Below are 24052 nucleotides of genomic sequence, written 5' to 3' on the forward strand. Positions count from 1 at the left end.
CTACGGCCAGGGGGAGGGGCGCCTGGGAAGGGGCGTGGCCTCCTTGTCCTCCCCGCGTGCGGCGGTCATGCTGCTGCTGCTGCTCCGCTCCCTCGCCGCGCGCCGCCTGCTCGGCGCTACTTTCCTCCCCGGGCAGGGTTCGCGGAGAGGCTGCCACGCCTCGGACCGGAGCGGCCGGCCGCTGCTGCTCACCACGCCCATCTTCTACGCGAACGGTCCGCCGCACATCGGGCACCTGTACTCTGCGCTGCTGGCTGATGCGCTGCACCGGCACCGGGAGCTGCAGGGCCGCGGAAGAGGGCGCTTTACCACGGGTCAGTGAGAGGACTGGCAAAGGGGGGGGGGGTGAATGGGTGGTGGGTTTTCTTCTAGTGTCAAAGGCTGCTAGATGCTGCTGATCTGTGGAGGTTTTTCCTTGAGCGTTCTTTAAAGCGGTTGTTGTTGTTGTTGTGTTCGTCTGCCTTGTGCGGAGAAGGCAGTCCCACAAGCTTTTCTGCGGGGAGATGGGTAAATAGCAGGATGAAGTTTCAGTGAAGCACGTGTGCAAGCAAGTGTGCGGAACCAGCCAACTCGCGAGGCAGTCGCTTTGTGGGCAGGATCCACAGGGGCAGCAGATCCGGCCTCCCAGACAGTAATGCATCACCTGCTGCTGCAGTGGCAGCAACAACCTTGACACACTTCTTACCCACCCACCTAGCTGCCAGATGCTCTTGGGCTGCAGCTCTCATTAGTCTCAGCCAGAATTGCCAGCAGTGGTGATAGATGGATGCTGTAGTCCATCAACATATTTGGGGAGGGGGGGTTCTTTTTCCTTTAGTATAACCAGTTTTCTCCATTTTCCAGCCCTAAGAACATCAGATCAGCTGGATCACATTAGAAGTCTGTCTAGTGCAGCCTTCCAACTTTGGCTACCCAGATGTTGGTTACCTGCAGTTCCCATCATCCTTGATCATTGGTCAGGCTGCCTGGGGATGATGAGAGTTGTAGCCCAACAACATCTGGAGGCCCGCAGATACCAGGTCTGTTGGATTCTTAATTCTTTGCACTCTCCTGTTTCTCTGCACAGGAACTGATGAACATGGTCTGAAGATCCAGATGACAGCAGCGGCTGCAGGCAGTTCCCCTGAACCGTTCTGTGACTGTATGTCAGCTAAATTCCAAGAACTCTTCAACCAGGCAGGCATCTCTTATACAGACTTCATCCGTACCACAGAACCTCGGCACAAACGGGCTGTAGAGCACTTCTGGGCTGCTCTGCAGGACCAGGGCTGGCTCTACCAGGCCCACTATGAAGGCTGGTACTGTACTGCTGAAGAAACCTTCTTGGCTGCTTCCCAGGTCACTGAGCGTCCTGATGCTCATGGCAACAGGCACATGGTCTCGCTTGAGAGTGGCCACCAGGTAATGAAAAGCACCTCTGTATGAGTTCCCCTCTGTGTCTTTTCAGTTGTGATAGGGAAGCCCTGTTTTGTAGGGTTCCATCACTCGGGGAAGTATCTTTTGGGATTTGCAGCAGAGTTTGCTTTGGGATGGCCCCTATGATCTCATGCAACACATCTCAACAAGCATTTGGGGCAAATAGGAAGCACACAAATGCAGTTATATTTTAGAAACACTTTTCATCTTACCTCTGCCTTGGCAAGAAAGGCTTCAGTGATACTTCTGAAATTTAATTATTTATTCACCATAATATTCCCAGGTTGATTCACATAAGAATACAACAAATACTATTTAAAAAATTTAAAGGAAGATTGAGAGCAGTGGATTAGTAACAGCAAACTATTAAATTGTTTCAGTTTTCAGAGTTAGAAGCTGGTGGGTGGGTGTTAAAGAAATATATCCCCATGGTGCTGAAAAGTTAGCAAAGTAGGTATCAGGTGGCCCTCCTTTGGTACAGCATTTCAGAGACACACGGCATGTCACAAAGTGAGAAGACCCTGGCTACATTCACACCATACATTTAAACACCTTTCCCCTACAATCCTGAGAACTGTCTTTTATTAAGGGTGCTGGGAATTGTAGCTCTGTGAGGGATAAACTACAGTTCTGAGGATTCTTATTTGGGGAACAGGTGTGATTTAAATGTGCTTGAAATGTATGTTGGGTACACAGCTCCTCTCTCCATATCTTACCCCACTCACTTTGGTGTTTGAGGAAGGCCTCAGCACATTGGCAGACTGATGATGACCTCAGCACATTGGCAGACTGATGTGAAATCTCAAGTCCATAGTCATTGCTTTGATTTTTTCCCCTCCAACCTTTGATTATTATATTTGAAGACTCACCTTTTTTCATCCTGCTAAGAAATCCTCCTCTGCCCCTTCCTTTTCATGCAGTAGCAAGAACACAGTCACATTGACTTTACTGCATGGCTGATTCCCAAATGACTGCAGACACCACGAGGTTATGTAGTGTCACCAAGCAATGCTGCATCTTGCAAAATCACTCCAGAAGTGCTTCTGTCCAGCCATTCAATTGCAAGCACACAAACCTTCTGTGTGAGTGAGGGAGGCTGAATGATGAGAAGTGATTGCTATGTGAGTCATGGCTTAGAAATTTGGCTCCTTTTTCTATAATGTGTCTCTGGCATAGGAAGGGGCATTGGGAAAATGCAAATGTCTCTTGCAGCATTGATACACACAATTTCAAGCTTTTTTTACAGGTGGGATTATAGCAGAAATGACTGAGCAATTAAGTCAGGGTATGAGGCCAAATAAGGGATGCAGGTGGCGCTGTGGGTTAAACCACAGAGCCTAGGACTTGCTGATCAGAAGGTCAGGGGTTCGAATCCCCGTGACGGGGTGAGCTCCCGTTGTTCAGTCCCTGCTCCTGCCCACCTAGCAGCTCAAATGCACGTCAAAGTGCAAGTAGATAAATAGGTACCACTCCGGCGGGAAGGTAAACGGCGTTTTCGTGTGCTGTTCTGGTTCGCCAGAAGTGGCTTACTCATACTGGCCACATGACCCGGAAGCTGTACGCCGGCTCCCTCGGCCAATAAAGCAAGATGAGTGCCACAACCCCAAAGTCGGTCACAACTGGACCTAATGGTCAGGGGTCCCTTTACCTTTACCTTTATGGGGCCAAATATGTGTGTGCTTCACAATCGTGCTGCACAAGCATAGAAATTTGATAATTGGTGGAAAATCCAGCATCCTGGGAATTTCCTGGGAATTTGAAAAGCAAGTTTCTAGTCCTTCAGTTTGCAAAGTTAATATGTAATACCTGTCGCAATCTCAGAAGTGAGCAAGTGGGGCTGAGCAAGATTTCCAGTAAGAAGCCCTTAACAATTGTGTTTCTGTATTCTATGAGAAGCAAAGAAAAAACAGTCCTGTACAATAATAGTGAAAGTTCTCTGACACTGAATCTTTATTTTGCTGAAATATCAAAACTGCATAAGAAGGAATTAGCAGCAGGCTCAGAGCAACCTTGTAGAAACACAAAAACCTTAAAGTAATAAAAGCTATAAAGGTGACGGGTGGGAACTAAGTGAGGACTGAGCAAATTTAGTGGGCGCAGAATGATGACGGAATTTTGTGTGTGAGGGGGAATGGAAGATGGAAAGAGCGTGGCTGGCTGAGACCTTGAACAGTCCAAGCAAGACACCTAGCACTGCAACATTTTGTTGCAGGTTTGACTTGTTGGTGTAACATAAGCAGACACATTAGGGTTGCTTAATTTGCACAATTTATGCAGGTTATAGGATTTGGTTTCCCTTGGCACCAAACAATGCAGCATATGCACAGCCTTGGATTATGCAGAAACAACAATTTGGCCTTTAATTCTGGGTGGACATTTTCTGCATGTTATGAGGAATTTGATTTATTTCTATACGTTGTTTAATACTTAATCCATTTTGGAGGGCATAGCTGGTGTTTGTGTGAATGAGCCTGCTTTATTATAGAAAGGCATGGTATAAATGCTGGGGGGGGAAGAATAAGGGTTCCTGGTTATTGACTGAAGCAGGGCAGTCCAACTTTTCATACTAAGTGGGCTGCAAGAGTACTTCAACACAGAACCAGCAAACCACATGCCGTGTTGTCATGGGGACTGCAATGCTAAAATGTGATGCCCCCCTCATGCTGCCAGATAAATGAGGTACTGGTTTTTGGCAAGGAGGCACGAGGCTTAAGCAGCACCACCTCCTTCCCGAAGCTGGAGAAGCAGGAACAAGGTTTTGGAAAGGAGGCAGGAGGACCCTCATGCCTCCTTTTCAAAGCCTAGTGCCTTACTTACATGGTTGGGGAGAGTCAAACGTTGCTGAGGGCCACCTATAAGGCCTCATGGGTGACATGTGGCCCTTGGGCCATGTGTTGAACTGTCCTGGTATGAAGGAATATTGTGTAGCAATTTTTCTGGAGCCTAGCAAGTCTGAGGACTTGTGTGCTATACTTTCAGTAGAATGTCCTGGGAACTGTAGTTTTGTAAGGGTGCTGAGAGTTTTTAGGAGACCCGTGCCTCCCCATTACCTTTGCAGAGTTACAGTTACCAACACCCTTAACAAACTACAGTTCTCAGAATTATTTGGGGGAAGCCAAAGCCAGGATATTGCTTTAAATTTATAGTGCTCCTGGGGTTTGAGAGTGGTCAGTCCCTGGATGGGAGGCTGCCTAGGAGCTCTATATATGCTGCCATAAACTCTTTGAAATAAAGGGGGAATATAAATGTTTGGTTGGTTTTTCAAATTAGCATTTTACAGTCACGTGTCCAACTTACAACATAAAAGCAAGATTCCAAGGAATCTCTTGGACTTCCGTCCTCCTCTTTGTGGGTCCTCTTGTTAATAATTTCCTCCTGCATCTTTTATGATAATCCAAAATCTTTTACCTCTCCATTGTGTCCAAAATTCACCATTAAACTACAAGTGATATTCTAATCCCACTAACAATTTTAGCTGTTTACAATGGTTTTTAAAATAAGTTATAATCTTTCCCCATTCCTTAGTAAAATTTCGGTCTTCCTGATTTCTGATTCTTCTGGTCATTTTGGCCATTTCAGCATAATCCATCAGCTTGATGTGCCATTCTTCTCTGGTAGGGACTTTATCTTCTTTCCATCTCTGGACCAATAACATCCGCACGGCCGTGGTCCCATACATAAATAGTCTTATCTGCTCCCTTGGGATTTCAGCATGGGGGGAATATAAATGTAATGCAGACGTGGGGGAACTTCTGGCCTTCTGTTGTTGGACTCTAATTCCCATCAGCCCCAGCCAGCATAGTTTGGGGTGATGGGACTTGTACTTATGAACTATAAAGGGCAATGGGAGTAATAGTCCAGCAATATCTGGAAGGCCAAATGTTCCATCATAGATGCAATGAATATAAACAAATGAGTAACCATTTGTAGGGGAGACAGCAAGAAAAAGGTTGTGACCAGTTTCTCTCTTGCATCTCAGGTGCACTGGACCAAAGAGGAGAACTTCATGTTCAAACTGTCCGAATTCCGGGAACCTTTGCTGAGATGGCTCCAGGAAAGCAAGGCAGTCATAACCCCTGAGCCTTTCCACCAGCAGGTGCTCCATTGGCTGGAGCAGGACTTGCCTGACCTCTCTGTGTCGCGTGACCGAAAGCGGCTGCAGTGGGGCATCCCTGTCCCCCACGACTCGACGCAGACCATTTACGTCTGGGTCGATGCCCTGGTGAACTACCTGACCGTTGTGGGTTATCCTGACACACACCACACCTGGTGGCCCAGTGCAACCCACATTGTGGGCAAAGATATCCTCAAGTTCCATGCCATCTACTGGCCTGCCCTCCTCATGGCAGTGGGGCTGGAGCCTCCAGAGAAAATCCTGGTGCACTCCCACTGGACAGTTCAAGGGCAGAAGATGTCAAAAACTCTGGGCAATGTGGTAGACCCTCAGGCCTGTTTCCAGCGGTACTCAGTGGATGGCTTTCGGTACTTCCTGCTGAGACAGGGTGTCCCTGAGCGAGACTGCGACTACTATGATGAGAAGGCTGTCAACTTGGTCAATTCAGAGTTGGCTGATGCCTTGGGGGGTCTTCTTAACCGGTGCACGGCCCCCAGCCTCAACCCCAGTGGAAGCTACCCAGGCTTTTCAGAGGCATGTTTCCCTCGGGTCATGGATGCTCATAATAGGAGAGGCAGAGCCTTGGCTGAGGACTACAAACTGGTGTCATCAGTGAAAGACCTGCCTGCTCATGTGAGCGACTGCTTCGAACGCTTTCAGATCTACAAAGCTTTAGAATCGATCCTGGACTGCGTGAGGCAGACGAATGGCTTCCTTCAGAGGCACGCGCCTTGGAAACTACGTCGTGAAGATCCTGAGGAACAGCAGTGGCAAGACACCATCCTGCACATCACTCTGGAATGCCTTCGGATTTATGGGAGCCTCCTGCAACCAATGATCCCAAACACTGCTGATAAAATCCTCACCAGGCTGGGTGTTAGTCCCACGGAAAGGTCTCTAAGCAACTTGAACTTTCTTCCTCGCTACTATGGCGAAAGGTCTCCCTTTGAAGGCAGGAGGCTTGGGGCAGATGCTGGGCTCCTATTTCCAAAGCTGGAGAAATCCAAATGAACCCAATTTCCAAAGCTGGAAAAATCAACAGATGCTGGAGAAGATCACCCACAAGTAGTCTCTTTTTATGCTTTCAGAAGGAGAAAAAAGATGGCAGCTTGTGCCTTATGGTTACATTTTAGTAAATGGTTGGCGGCACGGTGTAGGTATTTACTCTCTTAAGTTCATTCACAATAGTGCCTAGTAACAAGGTTCATTCATTGAAAGGGAGAGCTAGCTTGGCTCTGGTGCATATTACTCTCATGGCCCCACTGAGGATAATAATTCCTTTTAAGGCACATCTCTATCAATCCCCACACACAGAAGAATTAGGATAGCACTCACTTCTCATTGACCAGTCTGGGGAGGTGGTGTGGTGTGTTGGTGATGGCTGACTCTCCTGAACATTTTTGCTGAACATCATCCAGGTGTCAGCAAAGTAGAAGTGGCAGAGTATGGCTTTGCCCACACACTGGTTGAGGAGGACAGTCACAAATGGTGAGCTGGGGTTCTTATTGTCCCGGATGGGGTCCAGCTGCCACTTGGCGATTAGTCATGGCTTGAAGAGGCACTCCACCCTTTCAAAAACCTCCATGCCTTTGGGAAACATGTTGCCAAAGTCTGTTCTCCAGTGCAGGAAAAATTCCCAGTATGAGACACAGAATATTGTTTGTATTCCAGAGGCTGGGGGGACAGGAAAGCATGGGTTTGATGTCTGTGAATGCTGGCATATTAATGTGACATGTTCAGGGATGTGAAGTTCGAGGACAGGGACATGGAAACTATGGCCCTCCAGATTTTCTGGGGCTCCCAGCTCCCATCATAGCTGATCCTCAAGGATGTTGGAAGTTGGAGTCAGGCAACATCTGGAAAGCCACATCTTTCCCACCCTGCAATGTCCCACAATACAGATGCAGGCAGAACATAGATGAAGCTCTTGAGTGACTTGCAGGAGATCAGCAACGGTTTGGGATGCCCAGTGGTTTAGCAATTGCAACAATAAACAGCCCCCCCCCCCCCATTAAGCTGCTGAAACAAATTTTGGAGGAAAACCAGGACTGGAGTCAAGGTTTTGATTCTGGTAGTGAAAACAAATTGCTACCTGAGCAGGCGGTGCTTTTCTTTATTCTAAATGCATGTCCAGGAGCACCACCCAAGGCAACATTCAATACATGGTTCCTATGGGTGGATTTCGGGGTCCTATTAACAACAGGATCTCATAAACTTGGGGTCTGCCTACCCCTGCTCATGTATGTTGGTCTTTAAACTTGGGATGGGAAAACTAGTCCTCTAGATATTGTTGGGCTCGAACTCTCATCAGTCCCAGTTAGCAGGCCATAGATCAGAGACATTGGAAAGAGCCATAGCTCAGTGGCAGAGAATCTGCTTTGCATCCCTGACAACTCTAGATAGGGCTGGGGGATAGTCTTGCCTGAAATCCTGGACAGCTACTGTCAGGCAGTATAGACAATATTGAGCTAGATGACCCCATGGTAAAGCAACTTCCTATGTTCGTATCATAATGGATATTAACTGATTCACAAATGTTAATTTGAATAAAGTAATAGTTCTGCTTTTAGATCAGGAATTGCCTTCCAGATGTGGGGCTCCAGTTCCCATCAGCCACAGACAGAACAGCCAATGCAGAGATTATGTAACTGCAGTCTAATAACTTACTTTGTTGCTAAGAAGGTATCTAGCACCTGCAACTTTTGTAACCGTGTGTGTAAAAGGTAAAGGTCAAGTACCCCTGGATGGTAAAGTCCAGGCAAAGGAGACTATAGGGTGCAGCGCTCATCTCGCTTTCAGTCCAAGGGAGCCGGCATTTGTACACAGACAGCTTTCCAGGTCATGTGGCCAGCATGACTAAACCACTTCTGGTGCAGTGGGACACCGTGACGGAAACCAGAGCACACAGAAACGCTGTTTACCTTCCCGCCGCAGCGGTACCTATTTATCTACTTGCACTGGTGTGCTTTCGAACTGCTAAGTTGGCAGGAGCTGGGACAAACCAACAGGAGCTCACCCTGTCGCGAGGATTCAAACTGCCGACCTTGTGATCGGCAAGCCCAAGAGGCTCAGTGGTTTAGACCACAGCACCACCCACTCACCACCTTTTTATATTATATATATATACACACACACACACACACACACACACATGCAAAATTAATTGAGAGTATCCTTTTATAATTAATCAAATACCCCAGTAATGAGAGGTTAGTGCTCTGCTAAAGCATGGAGTATTGTAAATGTGTGTATATGTATGTGTGCCATTGCTACTGAAACACACCTGACTGTATATATGCCATTGGATGAAGTTAGTTTTCAATTCTTCCACATGCTTTAGCCCTAATACCTGCTTTAAAGGCCAGTCCTGGGAAATGTGAGTGAATAAGAGTCTGCTATGAGTAGAATTTTCTGCTTGTGTCTATCTCTATTTTCCTAGCAGCAAGTCATACGGATGTCAGGGTTTATTACCTGTCTATCCAGCCTTTCCAATAAGGAGCTTAAGGCAGTGTCCATGGACTCCTTTATCACCAACCCCTCATTTATACCTTCGCAACAATCCTACTTAAGAGAGCGATTGACTAGAGGTGTACCTGGGGGTGCTGGCCAAGTTGGCCCCCACCCCAGCAGGCAGCACGCACACTCCACAAAAATCACACAGTTGCTTGGCACTCCTGGGTTACCAAGCAGTCTGGGTTGGGAGAGTCCCTGCTCTTCTAACTGCTCACAACCATCTCGTAAGGTGATGGGCAAGGATCATAGATCTGGGCAGCGTGTGGCCCCTTTAGGGAGTGGGGTGGGGGAACAAAGAAAGGACTGAGTGCACAACTTTGGGGGATCTCAAACTTGTGGTGTGAAACTACCTGGTTGTCTGCTTCCTTTCCATTGTGCTCAAGGGAAGGGCAGGGAAGTGCACAGGAAAATGAAACAAAAAAGGATGACTGGAGGGGGCCCCTAGTTCTGAGCATGGAGTTGCAGTGCAAGCTATTTACTAAATGGGTACAGTTGCTGAATCCCCAAGAACAGGGCATCAGCCTGCAGACTGAAGAAGATATGAAAGATATAAAAATTGCATAAAGCACTTTGTAAACAAAAGGGAAGGCTGATAGAAATTATAAACAAATAACAGCCATAATAGTGCCAATATCATTTCTGTAGCCCAGGTGGTGGTCAACACTTTTTGGGACCCAAAGGCACATTTGCAATCCCGAGCAATGTATTGTGGGCACTACGTATAATAGGAGCACTGATCTAAGGCTTGGCAGAATTCTAAGATTGCTTCAGCAAGAAGCAACTGAGCCTAAGCTTTGTATAGTAGCAGCAGCAGCAGCTTCATCCTAACTGTCATCCTCACCAGCATTGTAAGATGCTGCTTTGCTGAAGCAGGCGCCAACCTCTTCAGCAGTTCTGCCACAAGCATGAAAGCTTCTGGTTTCACCTGGTCTTCTGCTCTGGAATTCTCCAAGGATGACAACAGAGTCGCAGCTGAAAAACTTCATGCACCCTTTAACATGCCAGGAGAACAAGAACCCTCTTTACCATCAAGCATCATTTGTGGAAGGCGGCTGTCTCCTTCTGTAGTAGCAGGGAAAACCTAGGGATTTTCATCTATCTTTGAGGTTGACCTTATTCAGTTAGAACTGAGAACCACTTGCCCATGGTCTTATTATTGTTTCTGATTATCTTACAAATACTGCACAATTAATTATATTCATCTGCCCCAGCTGCAACAAAACATGTCTCTCTTTCATCAGTCTCTACAGCCATAGCACTGCAACCTTTTGACTTCACACCCAAAGGTGCATTCCTCCATTGTTGCCCAAGACAGACAGATGCCAACCAGTTATATTCCATTTAGTTAATCGCTACTTCTAGACCAGATTAAAACAGCAAACCTAAAATTATATACCAAACCCAACAGAATTCACATTGGATTCACTGATGGGTAAGCATGTTTAAAGATGACAACTCTGCAGCACAATCTTATCCACGCTAACAGTAAAATCCTAACCAAATCTCAGAAGTAAATTTCAGTGGAATTTAAAGGTAAAGGGACCCCTGGCCATTAGGTCCTGTTGTGGCCGACTCTGGGGTTGCGGCACTCATCTCACTTTATTGGCCAAGGGAGTTTGTCCGTAGACAGTTTTTCCGGGTCATGTGGCCAGCATGACTTCTGGCAAACCAGAGCAGCGCACGGAAACGCCGTTTACCTTCCCGCTGGAGTGGTACCTATTTATCTCCTTGCACTTTGACGTGCTTTCGAACTGCTAGGTGGGCAGGAGCAGGGACCGAGTAACGGGAGCTCACCCCTTCGCGGGGATTCAAACTGCCGACCTTCTGATCAGCAAGTTTTAGGCTCTGTGCCACCCGTGTCCCATAAACCACCCGCGTCCAATCAGTGGAATTTAGTCCCAGGTAAATGGGGTTAAGATTACAGCCTAACCTGAGAGCATATGCCATTGAATCTTCTGTGTTGGATCAAGGTTCTATTTTGGGGGGTGGGCATATGCAGCTCCTTGCCAAGGGCACAAGGGACCCTAGGTAGGCCACTGGCCAGGGCTAGTCAATGTGGAGCCCTCCAGACAGTTGCTGGGATGCAGATTCCCATCAGCCCCAGCAAGCATGGACCAAAGTCAGGGATGATGGGAGCTGAAGTCCAAGAAGCATCATTTTCTGCTGGACTTGCCCAAGGTCAAGTTAGCTTCATGAGTGAGGATCTTCCCAGTCCTATCCCGACATTCTCAGCAATACAGCCCTCCCCGACATTGGAGCGCGTTGTTTAGGCAGCATGTGTTCGTTCCATCACTGTAAACATGAGAGGCCTCCGTACGTGCCTTCTATTATAATTGTTTTTACATTCCTTTGAGCAGCAGAACGTGGGTCACCAAGCACCCCCGTCTCAGATGTTAGCAAGCGCTAAGGAAATGAGCACACTTCCATGCGCAGCAGGGGATGAACAGTTAGGAGCCGAGAGAGCCGGCAAGCAAGCGGGGGCCACCCAGGCTTATTGGTTTCCCTCGTCCTGCCTTCTAGTTGGCTAAGCGCAACACAAGGCGCCGGTGGGGTGCTGCTAAGGCTCCGCCTTTGGGGCTGTGCCTGGGAGCCGGCTGGGTGTCGGCAGCCAATGAAAGCGCGGAGCGATGGGCGGCTCCTGGCCGGTGACTCGAGGGTGCTCCCGCAGCTGCGACTCATTGCTTAAATGCGGCTGGCTGGACCGACAGCTTGGAGTCTTGTAGGCAGGGAGCTGTGTTTCACCCCGGTCGCCATGCCGGCCGTACTGAGCCAACCCTGAGCTTTTCCGTCGAGTCCTGCCTGACGTTGGGTTTCCTTATTTGTTCCTTTTGCGCGGCGTGTTCCTCCCGCTCTCGCGCTACGGAAAAGCCGAGCCTTATCCTCGCCTAGCCTGCTAGCCAGCGCCGACGGCGTGTCCTTCCAGAATGGAGCTGGAAGCCTCGATGGAGCAGTCCGTTCAGACGCGCATCTTCAAGATCATCGTCATTGGCGACTCCAACGTGGGCAAGACCTGTCTGACTGTGCGCTTCTGCGGGGGAGCCTTCCCGGCAAACACCGAAGCCACCATCGGCGTGGACTTCAGGGAGAAGGCGGTGGAGATTGAGGGAGAGCATATCAAGGTACAGCAGGAAGAAAAGCAGGGAGGGAAGAGGGAGAGAGCGGGGGAACCGGGCCTGGCGCACACAGCCTTTTCTGGGAGCCGGGTCTCCTTCCAGGTGGCTTCGTCCGTTATCGGGGTGTTTTTTTTAAAGCAACCATAATTGAGGATGCTTCTTCTGAAAGCTCCGCTCGTCTTCTATTGCTGCCATGTCTGAAAGGATGTAGGGCGCCCCATGGAGGTGAGGAGAGCTGGGGAGCAAAAAATCGATGGACTCCCAGAGAAGCAGGCTATAGAACCCTACTAGGGAGAGTAACGGGAAACCAGTATAAGACAGGCTTGGGTAGAGGAGGAGCAACAGTAGGCAAGCCACCCTGAACTGCAAGCTTCTTAAGGCACGGTGTGTAAGATGTATATATTTTGTCTAATCCGAATCCTGATGCTGTTGTCCTCACCACCATCTTAATATGCTCACAAAAACCCTATTGGGTGGGAAATGATGAGGGAGGGAGAGACAGCAAAACGGGGACTGGCCCAGTAAACTTAATGGCTAAGTAAGGATTTGAAGGGCCTTAAATCTGTGGTAGAGCTCCTGCTTTGCATGCAGAAGGTCCCAGGTTCAATCCTTGATAAAGCTGGAAGAAAGAACCCTGCCTGCAACCCTGGATAGGCTCTGCTATTCAGTACAGACAGACCAATGGCTGACTGTGTTGCATGTATATTCTCCCTAACTACTTACATCATTCTGGCTCTAGGTTCTTCTGAAGGTTGGGGTATTAATTTCACAGTGGCTAATTTCTAAAATTACAAGTGTTTTAGGGCTCCACAGTGTCTGGAAGTCAAGTGTGGTGGAAGCATTCCCCGTCCCTCACCCCCAACTTGGCAACTCCGAATTGCTAAAGCTGGTTGTGATGCCATATAAGTGGCAAAGAGGGCCAGGGCATAGCGTTCACTGCATTTACATCACTTCATTACTCAACTACTTGATGACTTGCATCTGTGAACTGACACCCTCCTCCCCTGTTATGCCTGATATGAAAGTTCTGGCTTGATATGAAAATTCTGGCCTCCCCTGTTATGCCTGATATGAAAGTTCTGGCTTCAGTGCTGGAATCTGTGATGGCCTGTTCCTACAGGCAGTTCACTACCATGTCCATAATCAATTGGCATGCATGAATGAACCAGCCTCCATAACTGTACTGTGCTCAGATGTTCTGTTCTTTATGGCTACTTCACATGTTTAACTAAGCAAACACCTCCTTCCCAGTAGAATGGACAAGGTGTGGGGGAGATACACTGGTAGAAGGGGGAGCTATGAGCAGGGCCAAGATTTCCGTGCATTCTCACAGTCACATCACAGCCCAGAAACTGTACTCAGCCCCTGGTCCTTCTGTTATGCAGACTTCTGTTGAGGTCTCTGTGTGATTGCACAAGGACTGCCTATACTGTGGGATTCTGAAGCTGTTATTAACTCTGGATGTTTTAGTTTTGGATCACTTTTGCACACCAGGAATTAAGGACTGGATATATGTGTGCTGGTTCAGTCATCTCTGCTACATCCTTGCAATGTTAGGCCCATCGAGAGCACACATATTGACAGTGGGGATGGGAGAAGAAAGATATAAAATCCAGAATATTTAGTTATCATAAAATCGGCATCTGCAGAAGTGTTCAGATTGCTCAGTTACAGTAAATTCCAGGGCAAAGTATACATTGCATACTAATGCCATACTCAGTTTAAGAAGGATATTGACAAGCTGGAATGTATGCAGAGGGAAACCAAGAGGATCAAGGGTTTGGAAACCAAGCCTCATGAGGAATGGTTGTAGGAGTTTGGTATGTTTAGGGTCCCTTCCAACTCTACAGTTATATGCTTCTATGAGGCATAGACCTTTAAAGAGCAAAAACTCCTATAGGAGACTGCCTATACTAACCTTTCTATTTTTTTCTCTTTTTTCCAGTATTTTTTTATTATTTTCCTTATTCATACTTTAACAATACAATACAGTAAATCACATATTTACTTTAGCACTGCCAAGCTCACAACTTCCCATCTGCTGAAGGGATACTTCAGCGAGTATCCTTTATTTTCTTATATTGCATATTCTATTTATTTAATCTTATATCTGCCATACATTGTAAGAGCTATTTCAATCCTGCCAGTGTTTTTAAAGTTTTACAATTGTCTTTTATATACACCATAAATTTACTCCAACTTTCTTGAAACCTCTGGTCGTCCTGGTCCCAAATTATTCCCGTCAGTTTGGCTAACTCTGCATAACTCATCATTTTCGTCTGCCACTCTGCAATGGTAGAGACTTCTTGCACTTTCCAGTTTGGGGCAAGCATATTTCTTGCTGCAGCTGTGGTGTACATAAAGAATCTTTGGTCTACTTTATTAATTTCTTTCCCCATCAAACCCAACAAAAAGGCTTCTGGTTTTTGGGGTAAAGTGTACTTTTAAGTTCATTATAAATTAGCTTCCAAAAGTTCTTAACTTTATCACAAGTCCACCACATATGATAGAAATCTCCATCCACCTCTTTGCACTTCTAACATTTTTTATCCTTCATCCTGTACATTTTTGCCAGCTTTACCACTGTTAAATGCCACCTATAAATCATTTTCATTAGGTTTTCTTTTAAAGCTGTACATGCCATAAATTTCATATTTACCTTCCACAACTCATACTATGCATCCAATTCAATATTATGCCCAAAATCTATAGCCCATTTTATCATTGCTTCTTTCATTTTCTCATCTTTTGTAAACCATTCTAATAACAAATCCTACAGTTTGGATAATGTTTTACCTCTGCCTTCTATTAAGTCTATTTGAAATCTTGATTTTTTTGTCTTCAAACCCAGCTTCCTTTTTTCATTTTTCAGTATATCATTAACCTGATGGTATTGCAACTAACCTGTAAGCATACCTTCTCTTTGATCATATGGCTTAAGTTTTATCCCTTATTCCATTTTTCTAGTAATTTTTCTAGTAATTTCTTCTTTCCCTCCATGTTACGGTAACTTTCTTGATGGTCAACACTTCTATTGGCGATATCCACCATGGGGTTTTCCTTTCCAATAATTTTTAATTTCTTTCCCACACCTCATAGATTGACCTTCTTATCACATAATTTAAAAAACCTTTATGGACCTTTACTTTATCATAACACAGGTACGAGTGCCACCCGTACCTGTTATCATGCCCTTCTAAATCCAAAAGGTCTGTGTTTTCCAGTGTTATCCATTCTTTTAGCCATACAAGACAGGACGCTTCATAATAGAGAGGCAAATCTACCTCTCTTTTTTTATCTATCAAAATTTTCATTTTAATCCTCAGCTTCTTTCCCTGCCAGACAAATCTTGACAGTATTTTTTGCCACTATCTACATTGTCCTGTCCCCTTAATCACTGGAATTGTTTGGAACAAAAATAACATTCTAGGTAAAACATTCATCTTAATCGCCGATATTCTGCCCAGGAAAGAGAGTTTCAGCCTATCCCAAATTTCTAGATCTTTCTTAATCTCTCTCCATGTAGTTTCATAATTATCTTTATACAAATTTATATTTATTGTTGTCAACCATATTAGAGGTATTTCACTTTCTTAGCCACCATGACTCCTGTCTCCTGTTGCAATTCCTCTGTCTCTTCTTTGTTCATGTTTTTAACTAACATTATTGGTCTTTTCTGAAAGGTATTGAAGCCATATTTCTAGAACAAAAAGCCAAACTTATTATAAATAATAATTTGTTGGACACTTTTGAAATTTCTAAGGGGACCAGACAGGGGTGCCCCCTGTCACCTTTGCTGTTTATTACGGTTTTGGAAGTTCTAAATAAGAAATTGAGAGAAACATCAGAAATTAGAGGGGTTAAGGTGGGAGTAAAAGAGTTTAAAATAAAAGTGTTTGCTGACGATCTAGTTTTAACATTAGAAGATCCAAAGAAAAGTGTACAAGAAGCCCTGCAGAAAATAGAGGAATTTGGCAAAGTGGCGCGGTTTAAACTTAATATACTAACCTTTCTCAACTTGGTGCTCTCTAGGTGGTTTGGATTACATCATCCCTTACCACTGGTCATGCTGGCTGGGACTGATGAGAGTTATAGTCCAAAAATCTGGAGGGCACCAGGCTGGGAAAGGTTGGTCCATATGGACAACCAATAGGGTTTTGACATGGATCTTTCCCAACCCTACCTGAAGATGCCAGGGCTTGGACTTGGACCTTTTGCATGGAAAACATATACTCCATAACTGACCTACAGCCCCTTCCGAAAGATCAGGTGCTCTTGGGATTCAACCCCACACTGCAAACTCTACAGAGCAATTTCATAAGCATTCAGCCACAGCATCTGACCTGTCCACCACTCTCATGTCCACCTTTCTCCTTTTTCTCTCCACAGTTCCCAAGCGCAGTTCAGAACAGCAGGGAATTATGTTCAGGAGAGGGAGTTTAGTGTAGTTGCAGTTATCTTTACCTAAGGTTAGGGACGCGGGTGGCGCTGTGGGTTAAACCACAGAGCCTAGGGCTTGCCGATCAGAAGGTCGGCGGTTCGAATCCTTGTGACAGGGTAAGCTCCCATTGTTCAGTCCCTGCTTCTGCCAACCTAGCAGTTCGAAAGCACAAAGTGCAAGTATCCCGATCCAGCGGGAAGGTAAACGGCGTTTCCATGCGCTGCTCTGGTTCGCCAGAAGTGGCTTAGTCATGCTGGCCACACGACCCAGAAGCTGTATGCCGGCTTCCTTGGCCAATAAAGCAAGATGAGCGCCGCAACCCCAGAGTCGTCTGCGACTGGACCTAAAGGTCAGGGGTCCCTTTACCTTTACTTTTCCTAAGGTTAACAAGCTGCTGCAGTCAACATTATTCCCTGTCCTGCTCAACTGTCAAAGGTGAAATAGCTCTGCCTTCCCTTGCATCTGATAGCTCATTCTCTTTGTTTCTCCTTTTTAAAGAAAACTGCAGATACCCCAGTGGTCAGGATGCCATGCAGTTGTGGGTTCTGACCTGGAGTGTGCAAATAGATGTAATGTTTAAAAACATCTTTCTTTCTTTTTAATGCTTTAAAAAAAGGGAGGTTGATAATGGAGAGCTGGCAGGAAACATTTTGCTTGACCCTTTCCTCACTGCAGTTTCTTAACTGCAAACCTCTCCCCCCACAGCAGCTTTTTCCTACCACACAGGGTTGTAAACGCACATGTTGCCCTCTGTATGGCAATCTTGCATCCTCTCCCAACCATATGAACATGTTCTCTAAAAATAACCCCATATAATGTGAGTGTGTGGGTACACGCAGTCAAAATGACTGTTGCTCTCATTCCCCATAGCTAAGAGGTGGTTTGGCGTAATGTTAAGTCTGAACTCTGAGGCTCGGGGTTTGTCTCACTCCAAACAAACCATGAACTGTAGCCAAGGTTTGCTTTTGGATTACTGCTCATGCCTTATCTGCAGGAGGCAAACCATAATGCTAAGCCAGAGCATGCCTTAGTTCCAGGTACTAGCATGGGAGCAGGATGACCCTGGGAGGAAGTGAAGCAGCCACTATTCTTTTTTACTGTTGAAGGGAAACTTTCCCGGACGCAATATTTTTCCCACCCGAGGGCAAAGCCTCATAAGGCTACACTGTGAGAATCCACACACTAGTGCATTCGTGCTTAGCTGTGGTTTTGGCTTAGTGCTGTGGGCAAACTGCACCAGGCTGTGGAAAACGTCACTTCAAATATAAAGCCATCACAGCAGACCAAGATTTGCATGCAAACCTTTCTCCTTGAAGAGCCTGCCTGCCCCAGGTTACAAAGAAGATGCAGTGTGTGGGGTTTTTTTAATTAAAAAACAACAAAAAGCAAGGAAGCATTCAAGAGTGGAACCAGCCCACATGGTCTTAAGCCAGGCATGTCCAAAGTCCGTTTTGGGGGCCTAATCCAGCCCGGCGGTCAATTTAATTTGGTCGGCCCTCATGCATGTTCACTTCATCAAATCTGGCCCTCTTTGAAAAAAAGTACCGGCACCCCATCTTAAGCAGTGCAGTGTATTCCTATTGCCTCATGAATGCAGACCCAGTTTCCTTGAAGCTCCTCTGCCTCCAGGTCCTCAGAAAACCTTCTGAGGACAAAGATTGGCCATTTGGCCTTGTTTTGCTTCAGGACCAGATTACAAAGGCTAACATGTGGAAGAGATTGCTGGTTGTGGGAAAAGATTAGGTGAAGGGAGGTCAATTCATGTTTACTCAACTAAGAAAGGTGTGGGCTAGGAAGTAGGCCCATGTCTTCTTGTTAATCTCTCCTTGTCTCAGCTGGGGAGAAGGCTGACCCTACCTATGAAATGGGTCATATTAGGGAATAATAACTCTATTGTGGCATCTGAATATAGACTGCATTTTTAATCAAGGCATATATTGGCTTATATCTTGATCAGGTTCCTAAATTAAATGGGCTTAGATTTTCAAAAGTTTCATGCCAGGCAGGCCAGCTGTTTTTAGAGAACCTTGACAGTGTTTTCCTCCTAGACAAGGAGACGCCATCCGAGCTATCCTGATATATTAGTTGTCAGACATTTGTTTGGAAACCTTCAAATGAAGGAGATCTTTCAATGTTGATGTGAAACTCAAGATCCTTGACATATGTTTAAGATAAAAATTTAAGATTAACCATTTGTTTTAGAAGGCAATAGGGCAAGGAAGGCAAGAGGTGAGCTGGTAATTAAGATTCCTTGTTGAGACACATGTAAGATATATTACTACTTATTTGTCATTTATAGATGTAACAATATATAGCTCTTTGTGTTCCATATAAGGACAGGAGGATATGAGTGTATCTTAAAATTGGTTATAGCAATCAGCCAATAGGAAATTCAAGCAGGCTGATTGAACAGAGGCAGCCACAGGAGGAGCAAAGGGGGGTGGATTAAGGAAATATAAGGGCTGGCCATAATGGCAGGAGGCCAGGCCAGAGCTTGGTAACCATATACCACTGTGCCTCTCATTTATTTGTCTGACAAATAAATTATTATTTTAATTTCTCTGTTGCTGCGTTGAATATTTCATTCCAGCTAAGCGTTAACCACAAGCAGGGTGCTACACTATAATTGTAGAAAAAACTTTAATTGACTTTGATTTTATTGAATTCATAATCTTTAATATTTTTTTTTATAAAATTTTTATTGGTTTTTCACAGTTTTTATAAACACAAACAATACACAATACAAACAAACAAACACACGAACAAACATGTATAATTTCATATCCCTTTTTCTTAAACCTTACTTCGCCGACTTCCCCATACCTCCCCTTTCTACATCCCAATTTCCAAAATTATTTCAGCAAATCCTAACACTTGTTTTTATCAAATTTTTCCCTTATTCTTTTATTTTACTTAATCTTTTACAGCTGTAGTCCCCTTTTTTCCCTAAAACCTCAACATTTTAGCACTCATTAATTTTACAATGTTTCTTAAGATAAATTTTGAATTTCTTCCAATCTTCTTCCGCCGTCTCTTTCCCCTGGTAACGGATTCTGCCGGTCATTTCAGCCAGTCCCATATAGTCTATCACCTTCATCTGCCATTCTTCCAGAGTGGGTAGATCTTGAGTCTTCCAATGCTTTGCGATGAGTACTCTTGCTGCTGTGGTGGCGTACATAAAAAAAATTCTATCTTTCTTTGACACCAATTGGCCGACAATGCCCAAGAGAAAGGCCTCTGGTTTCTTAGGGAAGGTACATTTAAGTACCTTTTTCATTTCATTATATATCATTTCGCAGAAAGCCTTAATCTTCGGGCACGTCCACCAAAGGTGATAAAAGGTACCTTCAGTTTCTTTACATTTCCAACACTTATTATCAGGCAAATGGTAGATTTTTGCTAGCTTGACTGGGGTTATGTACCACCTATAAATCATTTTCATAATATTTTCCTTTAAGGCATTACATGCCGTAAATTTCAAACCGGTGGTCCACAACTGTTCCCAGTCAGCAAACATAATGTTATGACCAATGTCCTGTGCCCACTTAATCATAGCTGATTTAATTGTTTCATCTTGTGTATTCCATTTCAGCAACAAGTTATACATTCTAGACAAATTCTTAGCATTGGGTTCTAACAATTCTGTTTCTAATTTTGATTTCTCCACCTGGAAGCCAATTTTCCTGTCTTGTTTATAAACCTCCATTATTTGATAATAATGGAGCCAATCTCGTACTTTGGTCTTCAATTTCTCATGACTCTGTAATTTCAATTTATCACCCTCTTGTTCCAAATTCATAATCTTTTAGGCTTCTATATTTGATTTTTATTGAATATACCCCTTCAGCATATTTTTCTTGTGAAGCAGTTTATAAATCTGCATATATTTTAAACTAGATCACAACCAATACACACTTTCACCACTTTAAAAGTTAGAGCTTCTCCCAAAAAATTCTGAGAACAGTAGTTTACCCCTACAGAGCTACAATTTCCAGCACTGCAGGCAAACTACAGTTCCCAGCATTCATTAGGGGGAAACCATGTGCTTTAAATGGTGTGGATATGACCTTAGATAATGTGGTGGCCTAAGTGTGTCAGACTAGGGTCCAGCTTCAAATTGTGAATCAGCCACAAAGCTCAGAAGATGAATTGGGAGAAATCTCAGCCATACCAGGGGGTTATATAAAATAAAAGAGGGAGGAAAAACCATGTGGGACACTCTTTGCTTCTTGAAGGAAAAGCTGGATATAAATGGAGGCTGGACATTTTCTGTCAGCTGTTAAAAGATTCTAGCATTTCCTTCAGAGCTCATTTGCCCTGGCTCCTGTCTTGGGTGAGTACATGCGCGTGTGTACACATACACATAGTGGCTGGGTCTGTGAGCTTCCTTGTTAGTTTTCCCACAGTGCCTCTGCCATTGCTTGGCTCCATGCCATTATACAAAATAAAAAGACGACAGTACAGCACGGGCATTGTGGGAATTTGTTTCAGTGGCAACTTGTAGCTGCCTGCTGCCTCAGATGGGTGAGCCCAGAGCCTGCCAAAAGCACCTTGCTGAGGGCCTTCATATGAGCATAGATAGCTGCCCTATACCCAGTCAGACCATTGGTCCTTCCAGTTCAATATTTTCAACAAAGTCTGGGAGCAACTCTTGAGGATTTAGGCAGGAGACATTCCAAGCTCCGCCTGTAATTGAACCAGGGATTGTCTACAGGCAAAGCAGGTCTCATACCTTGATCTTTGGATCTTCCTCCATGTCGACCCTTAATGGTGGAGCTGATCCTGCATGAATGTACTCTCTACCTGGTTTGTAGACTCTTCAGAAATTCTGCTCTGTTCCACAGGTGCAGGTCTGGGACACAGCAGGCCAGGAAAGGTTCCGGAAGAGCATGGTGGAGCACTACTACCGCAATGTGCATGCTGTTGTCTTCGTCTATGATGTCACCAAGATGGCTTCCTTCATCAATCTTAAGACCTGGATTGAGGAGTGCAATGGCCATGCAGTCCCTGCCCTTGTCCCTAAAGTGCTTGTGGGAAACAAGTGTGACTTGCGGGACCAGATCCAGGTCCCATCCAGCATGGCCCTGAAGTTTGCTGATGCACATAATATGCTTTTGTTTGAAACCTCAGCCAAGGACCCCAAAGAAAGTCAGAATGTGGAATCTATTTTCATGTGTCTGGCTTGCCGGCTGAAGGCCCAGAAGTCTCTACTTTATCGGGATATGGAGAGGCAGCAGGGGAAGGCACCTAGAATGACGCTTAATGCAGACGGGAGCAGCAAAAACCCTTGTCCCTGCTGAACTATTGAGGTTGCAATTCCTGACCATTTAATGGGTATGTGTGTGACTGTGAGTGAGAAGGGCAGATGGTTTTGTCCCTCGATGAACTGAAACAAGACCCGCTTGTCTCAATCTAAGTTAAATGTTAAGTTAATAATAAAATTTGTATGGCATTCAACTGGTTTGGTTGTAGCTTTGTTTCTGCTGGTTTGTGATCTGAACAAGCCCTTATGATAAACACCTTCACTGAAGATGGGTGCTGGGTAACGTGACTGGTTTTATTGGTATGTTAACAGGAAAAACAACAGCCCTGTTATTAACTCAGGAGAGAAGTATAGACTTAGCTGTTTCTGGTAGTATTTATGATTACACTGCCAAGCAAGGTGGTGTACTTCTGCGAAGGCTGCACAAAATGCACTCATTTCCCATGCATAGGTTCAAAGGATGAAGAGACACTTTGGTTACAAAACTTAATGTTTATTAAGTTACACACTCTATGAGAGTGTAAAGCATGATGATGATGCTAAGGGAGATCCTAAACTTGGTTCAAGACACAAACTCTTTACAGAGAATTTAAAGCAGCACTCTTTCCATCTTAAGATTTGGATAGACTTTTCCTACCTAGAATGGCTATTAATGTTCCTAATCAGCAACACCCACCCATTCCCTTCTGGAATTTAAGATCTCTTCAGGGAATCAAAACTGGGTTGCCCTGCCTGGCTAACCCATTCAGATAGCCCAAATCCCAACTGCCCATACTGACAGTTTCTCCATATCTCCAATGTCCCTGTCTAATATGCAGACCAGAGCATTCCAAACTGTGTGTCACAACACCTTAGTGTGTTGGCTGCAGTGTGTAGGCGTGTCGTGCAAATGCTCGGAAAGGAGTTAGTTTAACCTCTGGTTTGCTATTAAAAAGGGAAGCGGGTGGTGCTGTAGGTTAAACCACAGAGCCTAGGGCTTGCCAATCAGAAGGTCAGCTGTTCGAATCCCCATAACGGGTGAGCTGCCATTGCTCAGTCCATGCTCCTGCCAACCTAGCAGCTTGAAAACATGTCAAAGCGCAAGTAGATAAATAGGTACCACTCCGGCGGGAAGGTAAACAGCATTTTTGTGCGCTGCTCTGGTTCACCAGAAGCAGCTTAGTCATACTGGCCACATGACCCAGAAGCTGTACGCTGGCTCTCTCGGCCAATAAAGCGAGATAAGCTCCACAACCCTAGAGTCGTCCGCTACTGGACCTAACGGCCAGGGGTCCCTTTACCTTTACCTTGCTATTAAAACTGAACTACTGTCTTGCAAAGCGATGCATGTCTAAAAAGTGTGCCACCACCATGAAAAGTTTGGAAAGCTCTGTCACATATAATCCCGGTCTACATTCTTGAGTACCTATCTGACAGTTAAAACAATAAGCCTACACTTAAAACTTCCCCTCTCTTTCTCCTGACTGGCTGTTGGTTTCACCAGCTGTCACTGGTTTCTGAGTCACCAGGAGGCAGACCCAGGGCTTGACTCTCACAGCCTTGTCTATGAATGGTGGCTGTAAATGGTCTGGTCTCCTCTCTTCCTGACTGGATTAACCAGGATGCTTAGTACTGAACAGAGCAGTGCTCACTGACTTAAGTTGGAGCTGATCTCTGAGCTGATCAGTGTGAAAAGTTCACCCATCAAAGATTGGCTGAAAGGTTGATGTCTCACTTCCAATATTGTCAGTTTGCTTTAAAAGGCCTGGTTCCTAAACTATATCACCAGGGGATGGAGGAGCTGCTGTGACACAATGATGCCCAAACCCAGCTACATTAAATGTCATAGTTTCTCCATTGATATGCTTGAGCAGCCATCTCTTCTATCCTTGGGGACATTTAAAAATAGCCACTTCAGTCTACCTAGTTGTCTGTTATTTTCTCCACTTACACAGCTAGTTAGCTATTAGGGGGCTGGCATTTTATAGGGCAGGGCGGGAGGAAGGAATAAGAACATAGGACTTATGCCTTATGCTGAGTTGAATGAATTGGTCCATCAATCTCTAGAGTTTTGGACAGGGTACACTACAAACCGTACCTGGTGATGCCAGGGGTTAAACCTGAGACTGTATGCATGACGCATGCTCTAGCACTGAGCATCTTCCTCAATGCAGCATGGGGAAATGTTTCCCCTTGCACATTTTTTTAACTAT

General features: G+C 45.2%; 2 protein-coding genes across 2 annotated transcripts; both read left to right on the top strand.

The window, feature by feature from the left end:
• Positions 1 to 45: 45 nt before the first annotated feature.
• MARS2 (methionyl-tRNA synthetase 2, mitochondrial) lies at positions 46 to 8937 on the top strand. Its single transcript, XM_081179458.1, has 3 exons — positions 46 to 314; positions 1067 to 1401; positions 5396 to 8937. The coding sequence occupies exons 1-3, from the start codon at positions 68 to 70 to the stop codon at positions 6539 to 6541; spliced, it is 1728 nt and encodes a 575-aa protein (XP_081035584.1). The 5' UTR covers positions 46 to 67; the 3' UTR covers positions 6542 to 8937.
• A 2674-nt stretch (positions 8938 to 11611) lies between these two features.
• RAB33A (RAB33A, member RAS oncogene family) lies at positions 11612 to 22054 on the top strand. Its single transcript, XM_081180101.1, has 2 exons — positions 11612 to 12162; positions 21442 to 22054. The coding sequence occupies exons 1-2, from the start codon at positions 11968 to 11970 to the stop codon at positions 21895 to 21897; spliced, it is 651 nt and encodes a 216-aa protein (XP_081036227.1). The 5' UTR covers positions 11612 to 11967; the 3' UTR covers positions 21898 to 22054.
• Positions 22055 to 24052: the final 1998 nt, after the last annotated feature.

This window comes from Podarcis bocagei (genome assembly GCF_964188305.1).
Source record: "Podarcis bocagei genome assembly, chromosome: Z".
NCBI lineage: Eukaryota > Metazoa > Chordata > Lepidosauria > Squamata > Lacertidae > Podarcis > Podarcis bocagei.